Source organism: Nannospalax galili, unplaced genomic scaffold (genome assembly GCF_000622305.1).
Source record: "Nannospalax galili isolate Female #2095 unplaced genomic scaffold, S.galili_v1.0 scaffold426, whole genome shotgun sequence".
Classification (NCBI taxonomy): domain Eukaryota; kingdom Metazoa; phylum Chordata; class Mammalia; order Rodentia; family Spalacidae; genus Nannospalax; species Nannospalax galili.
The window spans coordinates 366,754-384,097 of record NW_008354494.1 but is presented as its reverse complement, the minus strand read 5'-3'; the positions used below and the strand labels follow the sequence as shown (position 1 = coordinate 384,097).

The following is a 17,344-nucleotide window of genomic DNA, read 5'->3' as shown; positions in this document are numbered from 1 at the left end:
TATAGCCATTTACTATTATGTTATTAGATTTTTGTTGCTATTGTTTGAGGCAGAGTCATTCTGTTTCTCACTATGTACTCCAGTCCTGTCTGGAATTCACTATGCAGCAAATATATTTAATAGAATTTTATATTATTCTTAATCTAATTACAGTTTTTTAAACTCAGCGATGAATACACATAACACACTAGAAAATTATGCAAAAGTTGAAACCCTTGTTAACAATAATAGGTAATGCTGTAAAAAGTGAGGAAAAAATACTTAATAAAACAACAACAAATGAAATCACAAAAATTGCCTTTTGGGTTGAATTTTAAACCTCACAAAAACCAACTTTGAAGACAACATGACTGTAATAGATTGGGTGAAAAGCAAGCCATTCCACTGTCATTTAGTCTTTTATGTGAAGTGCAAAAGCATGTGCTTTCTGTGACATGAGCATTTATAATACACAATTATTTCTACAGACATTTCTCCTGCAGTGAGTGCCCAGTGACCATGAGCTGCTGTCAGATGAGGATGAAGCGTAGCTCACTGAGTAACACTGGGCCTTTACTGCTAGGATTAATCTCTTGTCTAATTGTTGTGTGGTAAATTATATACCACATAATTAGTTATTAGTTTTTTTGCTTAGTTTTGATAATATGTGCAATATAATACAAAGTACACATATCTAATAGTATTGATGTAAAGATTCATAAAATTCAGTTAAAGAATTTAGGATAATAATACGGCTTACGAACCAAATATAATGTCTCATTTTAATGATGGGATTGCAGTTGCATTTGATGGTTCAAACCAATAATTCTGTCACTTGAGGAATGGAGGCAGAAAGATCTCTGTGAATTCAAGGGTTGACTTGTCTAAATAGTAAGTTCCAGGTCAGTCATAGCTACATACTGATAACCTCTGTCAAAAACAAAACACCAATAAATGATGATGATGATGGTGATGATGATGATGAAAGGATTGTGATCTAGATCTCACTGCTACTGCAAAGTTAGATAACAGCAGATGGAGAGCATACTTTGCTCTTTGCATTCTTTGGTTCTTTGTTCATCCTTTGGGATTGGAGCTGTGTCATAGCCAAATCTGAAATCATGGCTAAATACAAAACTGGATAATTAAAGGCTTCAATGTACATGTAAGGAACACAAAGGGAAGTTTTAGTTAGAATTAACCAAGGGTTTCTGGTTTGTTTTACTATGAAATGTTTTAAATATACAAAGAACAGAGACTAAAAACACAATATTATAAGTACATTTTAATAATATTCTAACCTATTTATGAATTTTGATAAGTTTATCATTTAGTAGCTTGACTTTAATAACAACAGTATAATTAAAGATACCTTTATTATTGCAATTCGAGTCATTAACACTGTTATATAAGCCTCAAGTTATTATTTAGCTTTCTCTTAAAGTTAAAAAAAAGATAAGATAAACATATTAAAGACCTTTAGAAAACTACTATCATGCCACGGTAAAATAATTTGTATATGCTTGGCTAGTCAGTCTATAGAAAACAGCCTGTTAATAGTAGTAGGGAACTGGATTCTAGAGGAAATAGGGAAAGTAACTGAGGAATTTCTAGTTTCTTATGCCTATGTGGATTATATGATTTAACTTACAATTAACCTACATATTCTAAGTAAAAGAGAGAAATAAATATATTTAAATTCATAAATATTTTTTAAAATTAAGGAATTATAATTCAGACAATATAGACAGACAAAATAAAAATAAGGTTAGAGTGCTGTAAACACAGAGATGCCATGGGTCAGATTAGAAATCAGAGTCAGAAGAGGCTGCATAAGAATTAGATTAATGCTAAAATTAGTATCTTTGATAAGCTAGAAAATTCACATTATCAAATAAGTTTCAGTAGAGTTATTGGTTATGTAGTGTAAGAAAATGTATATCACAGAGCAAACACTCCAAAAGGATCTAGAATGTGTCCATGTATTATATATAGATATATGTACATATATAACCCTAAGATGTTGAAACATTATTTCTTCCATTTAAAGATCAGAATCTTTAGACACATTCCAGGGATTCAAACTGTTAGCTGAATGAATTAAAGCTAATGCTGACACTCCAACATTAACACATCCATTCCAAGAGAGCTGTGCTTGAGCAAAGGGGCTACTAGACACACTGAAACATTGGTCTTTGATTAGGGAGGTGGAAAGGCCCAGGTTAAAAGGAGCTTATGCACTCACTGTTAGTAATATTTCAGGGTTAAATGAGAGTGTAGTTTGCTTAAGGACAAGGCCAAGGCTTCAGCCTGTGCATGGATATCAGCAGACACATACAGCCTTCTATACTCATTCAAGGAAGCCTGCTCTCCCTGTCTTGCTTCTCTCTAAGAAAGAAGGCTCAGGTTCTTTCTTATCCCTGCTTGCTCCCAATGCCCAAACTCAAATAAAAAGGGGATGAGGATGGAAATCCAGAAGAGCATGCACTCAGGTAGAAAGGTGAGAGGAGAGCACAGGCTCCTAGCTTTCAGAGCCAAGGAGAGGTATGAATGTCCTCGCAGCCACTCAGGTACCTTTGGTCAAGCACTTAACTATATTCAGGGATAATTCAGATCAAGATTCGTGAAGAGCACCTATTCTTTGTTGAAGACACAGGCAAATAGAGAGGGACAGAGAGCAAGGGCAAAAGTCTCATCTGTGTAGAGAATCAAGATTCAGATACCTCGAAAGGAGTAATTCTCTGCAGAATTTTCCCCACACCCACCTGGAACACTGGCAAGCATAAACACACGACAGTGAGCCAAGGGCTGAGATGAGTGAGAAATAAAGGAAGGTAAGGCTTCTGCAGCCTTCGAGTCTTCACTATATCAGGCAACATCCATGGCTGTTTCCCAAATACGCTGAGGCTTGTGCATTGTCTGGGTACTGAGTCTTGCTCTTACTTAACTCAAGGATTTCTGTTTAAGCAGGGACTGAGACCCAAATCTACTAAAACCTGGAAGAGCTTCCTCAAGGGAGTTTTTAAACACAATGTCCTAAGTGCTATAATCAGAACATTCTCTGGAGCACTCAGAGCTTTTACTTTTGAAAAAACATTCTTCAACAGGAGTTCCCAGAGGCACTTAAAAATAATCTATAACACAGGCACATGCATCTCATCTGATGTCAGGTACTATACTAGATTGATTGGCATCAACATGCCCTATGGACATTTGAGATCTGAAAGTTTCTGAATCATTCAAGTTGAATGTTTACTATAATGATAGCATAAAATGCAATGGATAGAATTTTATTCTTCCCTCATTATCTAAGGGCATTAGTTGCAGGACCTCTGCAGATATTAAAATCCTTGATTAACATGTTTACATATAATCTACACATATAATCTTTCCTATTTAAAATCTTCTAATGATAATTTACTAATACCTACAACAGTTTCCACATGTTCAGCACAGAAACAATTAAAATCTAATTTCAATTCACGGTTGGTGAGCCTGTGGATTCAGAGCATGTGGATAGGAGAGGACTGCGGATTATCCATCTTCTGGACATAACTTCCCAAATGAGAAGACCTGAGGACCCCAGCCCCTGTCTTAACTTTCTTTAATTAAAATATTTTTTCTTTTGCTGCTTCAGGAGCATCACACTAGAGGAACTGCTGCAGAAAAAGATGCCCTGACCATTTCAATGAAATCTTTACTATAGCTGCTGAGGCATAGAATTATAATGACAACCAGGTGGAACACAACCTAGGCACTCATGAAGTCCAAAGTACAACTCCTTATTTTCACACACAGCTCCCTTTTGAGTCTGTAGTATATAATGCACAGATTTTTATCAGGCTGAGATTGGCAAGGGCATTCCTGTCCTCTCTCCTATCTCATACATGTAACCTGCTCATAGGTCTTACTATCTCTGCATCTCTTTTCACATGTTACTCTGATACATATCAGACCCAGGCTACATCTTGATCTGACCAACAGTTTTTCTTATTCCTATGTATGTCCTCATATCTGTCATTGTCCATACAACACTGAAAGTGACTTGTCAAACCTGTGGGCATGGATTTGTTGTTTTAGTAAATTCCACACACATATGGTTTGAAAGTGGTGGCTGTTGGACAGAAATTTCCTCTGAGCTAACTTCCATCATGGAAGTTTTAAAACGAAGTGAAATGTTCCATTCTGCAGTAAATCTTAACAGCATGAAGTAAAGGCTTCAGGAAGGACATGAAATTGACAAGTTACACTAGGTCCCTCACCACCCCCCTGAAGTATAGAGAAACAGTAAGGCTGCTGAGAGACTCTCGGGGACAAGTCAAGCTACCTGAGCAGGCCAAGACCATCTTAGCTACCAGTTAAGAGGCTCAGACAAACTGAGCTACTTGGAAAAGACACTTTTAAACCTGTTGATTTGCTTGCAAGTCGTTCACTGTGCTGCAGGTTTCCACCTTTTGTGAGCTGTCACCCATGCTGTGGTGAGGTTTTGGTGATGAGGTTGCCTTTGAGTCATTTGTAATCCTGTAAGTAACCTCTCACCCATACTCCTAGGATTAAGCCCAATAAAACTCATTGGTTTGTCAATTTGGACTTAATTTGTTTCCATATTGTGTTTGCTCATTGGCTCCCTATCTGGGGTGGATAGACACTTGTTCACATCTCCCCGGCAATAGTGACACCCAAGAGAGGTTCCCACTAAGTCCAAATCTCTTCAGTCTACAATTGGTTTTTCTTGGTGTATAATAATTTTGTAGTTTAATGAGATTCATTTACTCCTTCTTTTACCTTCTAATGAATTATGCTTTCAATTTTGGCAATGATTTCTTAGACATGAGTCCCCCCCCCGGAAAAAAAACCAAGAAGAACATGTAAGCTTTGAATGGTCAAAAGGTTATAGCCTATTTAGGAATAGTTCTATTATATGTAACACATTTATCACATTCCTTCCAGAGTAGGACCAATTAATTCTTTTTAAAATTTCTTGTTTTTGAAATCATTCTTTTATCAAGCATACATTTTTTTCATCAAAATTACATTGAAAGTGAAAAATAGACAAAGGGAATAAATGCCCTGTTTTAAGAATTCTTGCATTCCCATGACAAATGTTTGTGGCAGGAATGGTCTCAGGCCTCAGACCACGGTTTGAGTAGTACTCATTACAGCACTGGTCCTTACACTGCAAGTAAGCATGTGGGATCAGTTTGAAGGTACTGCTATACCTTTGCTAGTTTGGGATTTCTGATTTGGCTTCTATATCTCCACTGATTCAGAACTCATAATTCTTCTTAGTCATAGAAAAAGAATATGAACTAAATATGCTGGTGTGACAGTGTGGCTAAAACAATTCCATCTTATATCCTTGGAGCCAGGCAGGCTTGGCCCAAGACTAAGTCTAGTTCAAGTGAATTCCTTTCCCTTCTTCCTCAGGGTCCCAAGAAATAGCTGATGACACTCACTTACTGTAATTGCTTATCTTGTGATTCTGTATCTTTGCTTGCTTGCCTAAGCAGAAACTGAATTGTTTATCTAAGATGGCCCATGACTTACAACGAACCCCATGACTACCCCATGACATGTTTATCTAAGACACCCCATGATGTTTTGTGGTTTTTGCTTTTAAAAGCCTTGTCTGTCTCCCTGCCAGTTGCTGCAGTCTTTCCTCCCCAGCTAGAGCTGTTGTTGGCTGGCAAGCCTAAAAAATAATTTGGCTAAATGGATTCTAATCGAGTCTGAGTGGTCTTTCCAGTGGTCACAAACTCTGTAACATTTGGAGGCTTGCCCCAGTGAGATTCAGGTGGACCTCCAGACTCCAGGTAAGACCAGATATGGAAGTGAGGCCATTTGTGAGCTCAGAGGCTTGAGGGAGCCAGAGACCATGACCACCAAAAATTAAAAAGAAAAACAACAACAACAACAACAAGTAAGGAAATAACTGGCAGCCATGCGCCAAGGGCAGGACCGATAGGTGAGTGTTCTGGGCTCCAGACATTTGGGGAAACTTTTCAGGTAGATTAGACACAATTGTAACCCAGTCTCCTTAGACAGCAAAAGATGTCCTCTGTCTTCCTGGTTAAGATTTAGATGTGTGGGTGAAGGTGACCACTGTATGTCTGTGTTTATATGGTCTTCGTTGTGTAGATATTTTGTCTCTTCCTATTGTTAGCTTTTGTCTGGTGGATCTGTGTCCTCTGGTGTGCTTGTAGGTTTTGTTGCAGACATGGGAGCCAGACTGAGCACAGCCAAAATCCCTCTAGGCTGCATGCTGTGCCATTTTCGGGAATTCCACAAGGTGTATTACAGAGTCAAGATGTCACAGGGAAACCTCCTGTATTTTCTGTGAACTGGAACGCCCTCCTTTGGGTTAGGATGGCCAGATTTTGGGTTGTTGTAACACCTGAGTTGCCCAGAAGGTCTGGAAGGTAGCTACAGGGGACCCTGGTCATCCCAGTCATTTCCTTGTATCCACCGTTGACTCTCCCTCCTTAACTTGAAGTGTTGTGCCCTAAAACAGGGCTTCTTGGTATTAACAACCAGGCCCCTAGTTACAAAGACCAGACCCTTAGTTTTGACTCCTGGAGAGGAGGAAGACATCTCTCCACCTTACCTTACCCAACCAAATCAGGAACCAATGGTATCTGAAGGCCCCCTCTGCTTCTTCTGCACCCCCATCATCCAGGCTATACGATACCCTACCAATGCCCTCACCCTCACTCACTGAAAGTCTGGTGGATTACACCCTACTCAAACTGAGCCAGGCTCCTCATCCTGCTGTTCTCCCTCTCAGGAGGAAATAGTGACCTGTACAACTGGAAAGCTCGGAACCCCACCCCCGCCCCCCCATTCTCTGAGAAGTCCCAGGCCCTTATGAGCTTACTAGAAAATGTTTTCTTTATTCACCAACCCCACATGGGCTGATTGCAAACAAGTCTTAGATACTCTCCTCAAGGTTGAGGAGGAGATCGAATCCTTGCTGTAGTTGGTCCTGGGGCACAAGGGGGGGATACCAATGCAAAAGTCAAGTGAGGTCTGCCCTTGACCCTTCCAAATTGAGACCCCAACATGGACCAAGGTAAGGGGGCAGTAGATACCTATCATCAGACCCTACTGCCGGGACTGAGAATAGTGGCCAGGAAGACAACCAACCTCTCAAATGTATCTGAGATTACTCAGGGAAGTCAGGAGTCCCCTGAAGAATTTCTGGAGCATCTCTGGGAATTCACCCTTACTGATCCTGACGTGCCAGAAAACCAGAAAACTAGCTGACTATAAATATTGCCTTTGTAACCCAATTGGCTCCAGTCATTTGAAGAGTTACAAAAACTACAATAGTTTGAAGGAATGAATGGGTCACAGTGAGTAGAAATAACCCAAAAGACCTTTAATAATAGAGACTTTAATGAGAAAAAAGACAAGAGACTGGCCTGAGTAATGGTAGCTGCCATGAAGGTAGGGGAGGACGGGCTAGAAGAAATAGTAAAACCATTATATCAGAACTTGGGAGGAAATGGTCCCCTCAGTTGGGAAAACAAGGAGAAAAAAGCTTTCAAGGAACTTTATAAAGGGACATTGATATCAGCCCCAGCACTGGGGCTTCCTGACATAACTCAGGCTTTTCATCTGTTTGTGAATGAATGCCATGGAGTGGCCAAGGGTGTCCAGACCCATGTCCAATTCCATGTACTATATTTTATGTATGTGTGTGTATTTATACATAAAGAGTCATATTTGTGTCCCCAAATATCCTTCGGGGTAGATAAAATATGTTTAAAAGCAAAATGTAAGGAATAAACTTTCTCTATTGGAGTTGTTCAAAAGGGGGTCCTGTAGACCCTCAAATAATGCTGGTTATTGCTATTGCTCCTAGTTACCCAGAACTTGTTGGTAAGACCCTGTTGTTGAAATATGTGCATCATAATACAAGAAGTCAAATTGGTACTGACCTGGAATCGCCATCTCTATTGGCTAGCTTTCATAGGCACTATGATAGGCACTATGCATGGTACCAGAAGAGAAAAGTAATCATCAGCCTTACCCATCTGTGAACCACGTGACCTACAATCATGAATATGTGGCATTATATGCCTACTTGTGCAATATTGGCACTAACGTTATTAGAGGAATGAACTACTTTCTGATTGGATTTAAGGACTGCTTCACAAGATGGAAGTCCATACCTGAGACTGTTATCAGTACCAAAAACCTATGGCTAGACAGGTCACAGGCTATAGGAGAAAGTCTACTACCACTCCTTTGCTAAATAGTACAGTATTAAATCAACATCTAATGACTTACTGGTATGCCCATAGGTTAGTGCATTTCTCAATTATCACCCAAGAAGCTTCTTGGAGTGCTGGAGATTAACACAGAAAGGGTCACCTGTATCACACTCTCTCTACCAGAGACTCAAGGATCATTGTGGAAGAGGGGATAGACAGATTATTAGAACGAGAAGTAGTGAATATAAATAGTTTTCAAACAGAAAGGAGGTTGTGCATGTAAACTCTCAGCAATTTTGACAGCAAGCACGCGATAGACACAAGCTCAAGCCAGATAAAAACCCAGCATAGTGGTGGGGAAAGGTGGGCAAGAAGCCCTAAACCTGCCTGAGGAAATAGTGACACTTTATACATATAAGCACAACACTCATAAACAAATAAAAATTTTAAATAATGGAGAGTCAGTTTTCCTCATTGTTGTGATGTCTTGTAGGCTGACCAGATTCCAGGGCAGGGACCCATACCAGGAGTATATTGGAGGCATATATTGGAATTAATAGCTGCTTTAGTTTGCTTTCAATGGATGTGATAAAAACACTGACCAAAACTAACTTGGGGAGGAAGGGGTTAATGTTGTCTTACATCTCCAAGTTCATAGTTCATCACTGAGGGAAGCCAAAGTGGCCAGGAACTCAGGCCAGGAACCTGGAGAAAATTGCTGAAACAAAGACCATGGAGAATGTTGCTCACTGGCTTGCTCTCCTGGCACATGCTCAGCCTACTTTCATATATAGCACAGGACTGTCTGCCTGGGGGTGGCTCTACTCATAGTTGGCTGGGCCCTCCCACATCACTCAAAAATCAAGAAAATGCCTCATAGACATGGCCACAGGCCATTACAATGGAGACAGTTCCTCAGCTGAGGTTCCCCTACCCAAGAGCGTCAAGTTGATAACTGAAGCTATCCAGAAAGGATAGATAGTAATGGAGGACATGAAATGGGGGGCGTAATGGAGATGAACCAGAGAAGGGGAGAATCTGCATGTGATTGGCCACATTCAGGGTGTTATAGTGCTGGAAGTTACTGTGAATGCTTCTGGAAGAAGAAAACAATTGTCAACTTTACCCTGATGTGACTCCTACAAGCTGCTACAAGATCTAGTCTGGCAAGATATGTCCACCAGTACAAAAGTGGCACCAAATTTATGGGAGTAACCAGACATATTCTAATTTAAGGTCCACATCATAATAAGGAGCCTCTACCTGACATTAATATCAGGCCTAGTAACATGGCTAGACATGTCACAGGTCATAGGGGAGAACCTAATACTACCATTCTGATAAAATATGAATCTAATTCCTAATGACTTACTATTATACCCACCAATTAATACCAGAGAAGCTTTCTTATGCAGCAGATGGTGATTAACCCAGAGAACCACAACTAGCCAATGTGCAGATAACAAGAGACTGCAGAGTGCCTATCCTTGGATAGGACACCTAAATCAAACTTCTGCCTCCCAAGGCTCAGGGATAATTGCAGAAGAGGTTGTGGAAGGATTGTAAAAGCCTGAGGTGGTGGATGAGCACAAGGAAACAAGAGTTTTCTAGACAGCTGGGCAGCTACTCTCAGCAATACGAACTCTCAGCAATGGTGACAACATGCAGAAGTCCCATGAAAGCTCAAGCCAGACAAAATTCCAGCACAGAAGTAGGGAAGTGGGGAAAAAACCCAAATACTGCCTTAGGAACTATTGGCAACAGATGGTTGCTAGAAGGAATAGTCACTTTTATGGGTGTGACTCTTTGTAGATTAACTAGGGTCCAGTGATGCAGCCACACCAAAGAATATTATAATATTTGGGGATACACATTTGACTATATATGCCATACATACATACATACATACATATACATATATAATATATGTATATGTAAAATTGCATGGGGTAAGAGGGTGCAGATAGGGGAGAGGATCTGAACACATTTAAAATATAGTATATGAAATTCAAAACATTTGTTAAATTTGGCCAGCTGTGGTCTTCTGTGTACATCGTACTGTTTTATGAGGAAGCTTCACTGGTGAGAGTTGAGAGATGCATTAGTATTCTCTCTTCTCTCTGATCTGCTATGTTCCATGAGCCTTGGGTGTTAGAGGTTCCATTGTGTATGGGAAACTTAAGGGCTGAGCATCTCACAGACACTTATTGTGTGTGACCAGTTGTGGAACCCTGTAATGGTCTCCATCTGCTGCAAAAAGAAGCTTCTTTGATGAGTGGTGAACGGTATGCTAGTCTGTAAATATAAGGGCCTATTAAATGCCACTCACCCATGGATCAGGGAACATTGCAGAAGAGGGGGAGGAATGATTGTAAGAGTTAGGGTTGGTGCTTGATTATAAGGAAACCGAGTCTTCCAGGAGTCTGGGGACTTCCTAATGTGAACTTACAATATGCATGTCAGCATGCACAAGACCCGTGCAAAGTGACTCAGGCAAAAACCCAACATAAAACTGGGGAAATGGGCAGCATGTCCCAATGTTAGCTGAAGAACTATTGGCAGCTGGTTACTGCTGGGTGAAGGAGAGCTGATCTTCTTTAAGGGGGAGACTCTAGATAGGTTGACTAGACTCCAGTGGATGAACTTGCAGTGAAGGATATCTGGGTACACAAACTTGGCTCACTAGGACTTAACATATATGACACCATACATGAAATCCTGTGTGGGGGCCTGTGGGGTGTGGATGGGTAGTCAGTATAAAGATGATTAAGAACTTTTATATGAAATGCACAAAAATTCAATAAAAGTATACATTGAAAAAATGAATAAAAATGAAATTCATGTTAAACATGAGTAGTGAGATAAAAGAGCCTGACTTTTGCACATTATCAACTTTTATTATTCTGTAGATGGTATGCAACCTGTAAACCTGGAAATTACTCTAGAAGAACTTTCTGAGTGAGAAAGAGAGGTCTCTATTGGTATGCTGAATTTCATCCAGAAAGAGACAGAGAACCAAAAAATTAATAGAATGAAGGGAAGGACGAGGCAAAGCAATGGTGTGTAGTGTCTGGAACCTGAGGGTGAAAAAGGCTTCAAGAAAGGAGAGAGAATGGTCAACAGTGTTGATGCTGCTGAATTGCTGAAGGCAGACGATATGAAATGATCTGTTCTATGCAGCACATAATGACACCTATGGCAATAACAGTGCCATGAGGTTTGTCCAGAAGGGAGACAGTGAATACAAAATTCATTTTGTGATTGGTTTTCTATGTACAGTAACTGAGCAAAGCTGGCAATAACTCAATGAGATGAAGTTGTGAGGGAACATCTATAATGAGGTATGTTCGTGGTCATAAAGCACAATGGAAGACAAGGGTCTCAGGCAGAAAAGACTGTTCACCAGCAAAATTTTGGGGACACCCGTGGACATGGACCCAGGGTGCTAGTGGAGGTTGGGAGTTGATAGGCAGCTGTAATGAGGAAAACCAGTATAAGCTGTCTATAGACTGAGGTGGACAGGATGTTTGATGATGGAAAGAGAGAGGAGTCTTTGACTGAATGCTTTGCTCAATTAAAGTAAGAAACAGGATCATCAATGAGACCTACAGTATGAAAATTTACAAAGAACATGAGTGGGTTTGGGAAGCAGAAAGAATATTTTATTCTGGTATGCAAGGCTGACTATTGTAAAAAGGACTGAATTGTAAATATAATATTCTCATAATTGCATTGCTTACAGTTTTTAAGACATAGATAATATGATTAAATATCCTCATTAAGAATGAAGGAAAGAGACGCTAGAGCTAGAGCTTGGGTGGTAGCCATGCAGCTCTCAGCTCTCTGTGATCTCACCTCTATTTCAGTAGGTCATCTAAGTAGAAATATAAGTGTAAAACAGATTATTTAGAAGTATGGTTTAAGAAAGAGATAACTGAAGAAGAATGTATAGTCTCACCATTTTGAGCATTTGAAAAAAAACTATAAATTTGCCTTAAAGAATTAATGTTAATTTGAAAAATGAATAAGGAAAGAACTGCAAAATACAGAAATTCCTCCTATGAAGATCATGCTATATTATACCTTAAGAACAGAATAGTATTAGAAGAAATAAGAACGACTGCCTTTTAGTACACAGACATTTTTTTCTCACATTTTATTTTCGTTACTTTTATTTTTTGATAATTTAATACATGCATATAATATATTTTGGTCAAATCCACTCCCCCAACTCCTGACTTCCAATTCCTTCACTACGCCCTCAGCCACTTTTCCATCAATTTCCATCAATTTCAAGCATTCTCCTTTTAAAACAACCGAACCAACCAGTACTGCCTGTTTGTATATTGGATGTAGGACTGTCTACTGGAACATGGGTAACCTCTCAGGCTCTGCATCCCTAAACTAAATTTTCTATGCAAGTAGAAATTGTTACCATAATTATAATAATGCTAATAACTATCTCCTCAACCCTGAAGTTGTAAAAAAAATAATAAGAAATATACAAATTGTGAAAATTTAGTGTTATGACTACTATAAAATTTTATGTAAAATTAAATGCAGAAAAGGTTTAGCATTTTCAGAAAAACAATTTGTTTTTTAATATCAAGAACAATAGATTGATTTTAAACTTTCTGATTTTAACACATAAGAGTTTTCCTAGGGGAAAATTTTAGTCACATACCCAAGAGAACCATTATTGCTAATTAATAAAAACACATACAAACACATAAAACATTAGGTATTTATAGTGATGAAATAACAAGTTACATTACAAAATTTTAAGATGATGCAATATACTAATAAAGCTTTCAGGGCACATTTTCCACATAATATTTTAGAATACATAATGTAATCATATATTCCAGATGCCTCACACAAAGTATTCCTGACTCAAAATATTTGTGTTTATTTTATTCCAGTTCCATCTATTTACCTGCAAATTCATTTTTTTGCATTTTTTTTCTCTACAACTGAATAAAATTCTATTGCGAGTAGAGCTGCAATGAACTTGGATTGATACACAAGTATCTCTGTAGTTGTATGGAGTTCTTTGAGTATATGCCTAAGAGTAGCATAATTGGGTTATATGGCATTTATATTTTCTGTAGAAATTTCCAGTCTGAATTTCAAGACGGTTTTACTACCTTATACTCCAACCAACAGTGTGTAAATGGATTCCTTTTCCCAAAGCCAAACCACCAACATTTCTTGTCATTTACAATCTGATGATAATTCTGACTAATATTTTATCTCAGTGTAAATCCATACAGACTATGCATATACATGAGGTATCATATGACATTTTGACACATGTACACATAGTGTAATATTTAACTCAGGTACACTAACCAAGCATGTGAACATTTTACAGTTGTTGAAACATTTTAAGACATGCTTAGAAAAACGTAAAATCATTGTTTTATTTGTCTGTTTGGTTTATTTATTCATAGGCTAGAATGGTAAATGTTCACTACAATTCCCATCACTGACAAAAAAAAGAAGAAAGTGTAAAATGACATAGGACACATGTGCGTGCCCATGTGAAAATACACACACACACACACACACACACACACACATACACACTAAACCGTTTCATTGTCTGAGTATACAAAAAGGTTGGTGCTTAGAAAGAGAAAGAGCGAGCATAATGAAAACTTCAACCAACAGGATATTGGACAAATCTGCAATTGTCTATATTACATTTACCAGGTTTACATTGTTTAAAATGTGTGCAAGACTCAAGCATTCTCTCCCATTGATATGTGAGCCACCCACTTGAAAATATTTTCTCTGGCTTTTATTTTGGTGTTGACTTAAAATCTCAGGGGTCACGTTCAGGTGGTAATACCATTTAGACTCATTTATCTAAGCAGTTACATTGGAAAATGGAGTCTTACTTTTAAAGATAAAGCAGAATAACTTTAAATAGTGATTTTCTTTCTATAAGATACTTCATGAAGAAAATATCCAAAGAGGATTTAATAAAGATACTTATATTCCTATACTAATATAGCACAGGATACTTTTTACCATCTTGTTTTTTTCCAACAGTATTTCATTCATATCAGAAAGCTTCCGACTTTGAGGAGATAATGAGTTTAGAAGGCAACTAATAGAATGTCCTAGAAGGTGGGATGTGTTGACAACAATCGTTTTCTCAGGACTCTCCTCAAAGCCCCAGTGACCTCCTTGTTCCGCAGACTGTAGATAAGGGGGTTGAGAGCTGGAGTGACAATTGTGTAGAAAGCAGAGCTGATATTGTCTTGTTTGGGACTGTGGTAGGAGCTGGGCAGGACATACACGATTGTCGCAGCCCCATACCACATCCCAACCACAGTCAGGTGGGAAGAGCAGGTGACAAGGGCTTTCTTCCTGCCCTCATTTGAAGGCATGTGGAGCACAGTGAATAGAATTAGTGAATAGGAGGCCAGAATGGCAACAAGAGGGGGAATTAGCAAAATCACGCCCATTAAATATACCATGTGCTCGTATTTGGATGTGTCAGCACAGGCCAGCTTCAGCAAAGGAGGGATCTCACAGAACAGGTGTCTAATTTCCCGGGATTTGCAGAAGGGATATTGCATTGTGTAGATGGTATACGCTAGAGCACTTAGTGATGCCAGGATCCATGAAATGGCCACCATGAACCAGCAGACCCTATGACTCATGAAGATCATATAGTTCAGTGGATGACAAATGGCCACATACCTGTCATAGGCCATGAAGGCAAGAAGGAGGTCCTCTGCACTACCCACCGACAGTTCCATAAACATTTGAAGACCACAGCCACCGAAAGAGATGGTGTTGTCTCTGAGCAGAAAATCCATGACAGCCTTGGGAGTGATAACTGATGTGAGGAGGAGGTCCATGAGAGAGAGCTGCCTGAGTAGGAGGTACATGGGCACGTGGAGCCGGGCATCCAATGTGATGACCAGGAGCAGCAGTCCATTGCTGGTCAGGGCCAAAAAGTACAGGGTTGTGATTATGGCACAGAGAAGTTCAGGAAAGTCACTGCCATCCAGAATCCCCACCAAGATGAAGGCATTTCCCAACGTGGAGTTCCAGAGCTCCATTCTGTGCTGTCTCTAATTTATATGTCTAGAAACAGAGGGCTCAGTGAAGTTTTGCTAGCATGAACGCATAACATCAGATGCACCATAGGATACCCAACATGACTCCAATTAGATCTGTTTTCTACTAGTAAATATCTTTGCTTGCTGGTTTGCAAGTTTCTCATATTTAATCGAATCTTGGTAAAATATCCATGTATAGAAGTAGGTAACATAGTGATAACTAAGCATTAGGAAGTTATCTAACAAAAATACTACTGAATACATTAATCCTGAAGTCTCTTTCCAGAAAGATTAAATGATCTCTCAAGAGTAAAGAGTCTGACATGCAATGTTATATTGTAACATTTGACAAATGGCTTAAATATCCAAGTTGGTTTTCTGTGTAGAAATGTTTTTAATTGTTGAAATTCTAAGCTGATACAATGTTATGATTAAAATAATGTAACTCCATTGATTTTTTTAAAATTCCTTTTTGAAAGATTTTTAAAAAAAACAAACTGTGCATGCCTGTGTATATGTATGTATACGTGTGTGAAAAAGCCCATAGGGGCCAGAGGCATCAGATTCCTCTAGATCTGTGCTTTAACCAAACTCAGGTCCTCTGCAAGATCAGTAGGTAACTCCTTCTCTCAATCACACTTCCTCTGTAATAACATATTTTGAGTGTGGGTCTCTATATGAAACCCAGGCTCACCTTAATTGAAGAACTTTTCCCCTCCACCTCTAAGTTCTCAGATTTTCAGAAAGCATCAACCTGTCTACATTTCATAAACCATGTTTATTTTAACAAATATCCTTGGAAGAGGACAAGTTTGTCTACTTGATTACCTCTGATTTCCAGCCCCACATTCCCCATAAGTCTGAGAGGATTACTGACTTCTGAAACCAGGAAACATTGCATTGAGATGGTGCTGATTTTAGCTGAAACTACCATCCATCTGAACAGTTATTTATTCTACCAGATTATTACACAAAGCATGTGAGAAAACATGAGTACCTTCTCCCCAAAGGGAGTCTGCTTTTGTTTGAGAGAAATGACAAAAAATAACAAAAAATAGCAATTTTGTATTGTAATCAGGCGCCCAAATCCTACCTTACTACTGTCTTTGACCCTAATGTCCACTTTCCCTTCTGTAAGTCCAGAGCATTTGCAGTACATAGAAAGGGCACAGGGATAAGGATCAGGAGCTTGCTTTCTGGAAAGCTGCTGTTGGTGCATGGTTCCCAAACCCATGGGGAAAGAGAGTCAGGGGTCTAAGGCTGACAGGAGGATAGCTGTGCATAAAGTATCAGTTCAAATGAAGTCAAGTCATATCATGGATCACAGATATGAAAGTGGCTATTTATGCTATGACATGGCTATATGTAAAAATCAGATAGCCTTGTCATAGCATAAATATTTTAACATTTCATTGGTTTTCCTTCACTTCTTTGGGGGACATTAGTACCTAAACATTTAAAATCTCTAAGTATAAAGAACAATTACCTCCTTATTACAGGTGGCTTCTGTATCTACTTGATAGAGCTTATCAAAAGCCAGCAACATCCAGTATCTAAAGACATGTACTGAGAAATTACTACCAGGAAGGTAGAACTTATAGCACTGAACATTTATCAAGCCCAATTTATTTTCTTTCAATTTTAAAGAAATACTGTATTTATAATCTTTATTTTATGTGTGTGAATGTGTTTCCTGCATGTCTATAAGTGCATCTGTTTCATGCAATGCCTGCAGAGGACAGAGTAGGGTGTCAGACCCTATGGTTGTTAACTACTGTGTGGGTGCTGGGAATTGAATGTAGGTCCTCTGCAAGAGCAGATAGTGCTCTTAGCCACTGAACCATCTCTCCAGACTCCCTTTCAGTTTTTTAATATTAGACAATTTTTTAAGTAAAGTTTGTTGTTTTAACAATTTCACATGTGTACGTAATGTGTTCTCACTGTCCCCTAGAACATCTTCTATTTACCTCAAAACTCTGACTGGTCCTTATCCTCTTTTAACGTTCAAAATAAAAGAAATATTAAAAGGAATATGAAGTTCAAAGCACTAGGGAACTTGACACTGTAGTT

General features: G+C 38.9%; 2 protein-coding genes across 2 annotated transcripts in view; one reads left to right on the top strand and one right to left on the bottom strand.

Moving 5' to 3' along the window:
* Positions 1-5,921: 5,921 nt before the first annotated feature.
* The window catches only part of LOC103748903 (olfactory receptor 2AG2-like), a 60,917-nt gene continuing 49,494 nt past the window's right edge, over positions 5,922-17,344 (top strand). Inside the window, exon 1 of the mRNA XM_008851681.2 lies at positions 5,922-5,944. The gene's annotated coding sequence lies outside the window, so the exon portion shown is untranslated. The remainder of the gene's footprint in view (positions 5,945-17,344) is intronic.
* On the bottom strand, positions 14,324-15,274 carry LOC103748905 (olfactory receptor 2AG1-like). The gene has a single exon (XM_008851682.1). The coding sequence runs from the start codon at positions 15,272-15,274 to the stop codon at positions 14,324-14,326; it is 951 nt and encodes a 316-aa protein (XP_008849904.1).